The following is a 2081-nucleotide window of genomic DNA, read 5'->3' as shown; positions in this document are numbered from 1 at the left end:
CATGGTCCCAAGTGGGTTTGTTATGTTTTCTGCTGGATTGGGCACCTAGTTTATTTGGGCTGAAATTTACTACTTATGAGGGACCATGAATGGGAACCCATACTTACGTAATGTAAAACGGAGGTCAGACGCCTGTGTGGTCCACCATAAATAGAGACATCTTCACCTGATAAACCAGTCACCAAGGCCTATGATCACCACCAGTAGTCACCTTGTATGGCTTCCACGATATTTTCTACTCTGACATCATCAAGATACAGGTTTTCTGAATTTACGTGGAACAGTAAGACATATATCAGTCGTAAAGGAGGATGAGAGGAAATTTTCAAACACACAAAACCATAATTCCCTTGACTTAGATAACTTACCGTCAGGTTTGTTAGGGAACTTGGAAAACATCTGGGCACATGTTCTTGCAGGTGCATCTTGTGTTCCTTGAGGATCGGCAGGAGCAATGGGGCCGAATCGCCGTCGAATCGCCTTTTCGTCACTGAACATCCACCCTTTAGTCCTCGATGCCCGAGCTTGCATACTTACTACCTGTCCAGGTGGTCCTGGGGGGCCCATAGGTCCCATTATTCCTTGAGGCCCTGGCGGACCTGGGTCACCATCACGTCCAGGCGGACCAACAGGTCCAACTTCTCCAGGATCTCCTCGATCTCCACGTTTGCCTCGAGCACCCATGGGACCACGTTCACCTATTGGACCAGGTGTACCTCGAGGTCCTTGATCACCAGGATAACCCATCGGACCATCAAGCCCAGGTGGACCTGGTAGTCCGACAGGTCCCTTTCCTCCAGGTGTGCCTTTGGGGCCCGGCTCACCCTGCTTTCCAGGTCTCCCTTCTTTTCCAGCTTCACCTGGACGCCCAGAATCTCCTCTAGGGCCTGTGTGACCTTTGGATCCAGAAGCTCCTGGCAGGCCTGCTTCTCCCTTCGGTCCTACTTCACCAGGCTCTCCAGGTTCTCCGCGTGGTCCTCTGCTGCCTGGAAAACCGATTGATCCCGTTAAACCGATCTCTCCAGGCTTCCCAACAGCTCCCTGAGCACCTCTCGCTCCAGTTGCGCCCACTGGCCCCCGTCTTCCAGGTGGACCAGGTCGACCGGGTGGCCCCGGTGGGCCAATGTTTCCAGCTTCTCCAGCTTCTCCGTACTTTCCAGATGGACCTTGCTCACCTGGAGGTCCTTCACTTCCTTCGGTTCCCGCGGGACCTTCCGGACCTGGCTCACCTGGAGGTCCCATGAAACCGGGGTAGCCCACGTGCCCTTTGGCTCCAGGCTTCCCGGCTTCACCAGGGGGTCCAGGCTTCCCCCGTGGACCTGGACTTCCACGTTGTCCAGTGGGACCTTTGCGACCAAGATTTCCGCTTATTCCGGGAGCGCCAACCGGTCCAATGCCACCAACTTCTCCAGTTAGTCCAGGTGGTCCGGGCGGTCCTCTTTTTCCAGGTTCCCCTCTTAGTCCGGTCAGTCCCACTGCGCCTTTCGGTCCTGGTGGTCCAGGGGGACCTTGTGGTCCCATTGTCCCCAAATCACCTGGGGGACCTGGTGGACCTTGTGGACCTGCCTCTCCAGTTGCTCCGTCAGGTCCGTTTTCACCATCACTTCCTGGCTCTCCATCAGCACCAGGCTCACCAGCAGGTCCGGGTGGACCACGTTCTCCGTAATCTCCTCGGTCTCCTTGAACGCCTTTTCTACCTCTTGGACCCTTGTTTCCCGGTGCACCACTTAGTCCAGGAGGTCCCGTTGCTCCACGCTGACCCACCATACCAGGACTTCCTACGACAGTCCTGTTTATCACCTGCCCAACTTCTGAAATGCCGGGCGGTCCACGGATTCCTTGAGCTCCTCGCAGTCCCTGCGGAAATTTGATTGAACAGACATGTATGTGGTTTCTCCTAACAGTAACTGTGCCCAACAACGCTAACAGAACGAAAAACGCACCAAAATTTTATTACTAACAACGGTCGCTCCACGTATTGGATGAACTGTTCATGGAAAAAAATTGTGGAGAGATCAAACTTTAAATTGCAAAGCAAAATACATTCATGACCTTGCCAGTTCAAATGATATGGTTAATGT

General features: G+C 53.7%; 1 protein-coding gene across 1 annotated transcript; it reads right to left on the bottom strand.

The window, feature by feature from the left end:
- Positions 1-369: 369 nt before the first annotated feature.
- Positions 370-1767, bottom strand: T265_15816 (hypothetical protein; the record flags this gene model as incomplete). The annotated part of the gene is made up of 1 exon (XM_009179182.1): positions 370-1767. A coding segment is annotated over one exon (1398 nt), but the record flags the coding sequence as incomplete, so codon positions are not given.
- Between the last annotated feature and the right edge of the window lie 314 nt (positions 1768-2081).

Source organism: Opisthorchis viverrini (genome assembly GCF_000715545.1).
Source record: "Opisthorchis viverrini unplaced genomic scaffold opera_v5_1109, whole genome shotgun sequence".
In the NCBI taxonomy this organism is placed as follows: Eukaryota; Metazoa; Platyhelminthes; class Trematoda; order Opisthorchiida; family Opisthorchiidae; genus Opisthorchis; species Opisthorchis viverrini.
This window is presented reverse-complemented; position numbering and strand designations above follow the sequence as displayed.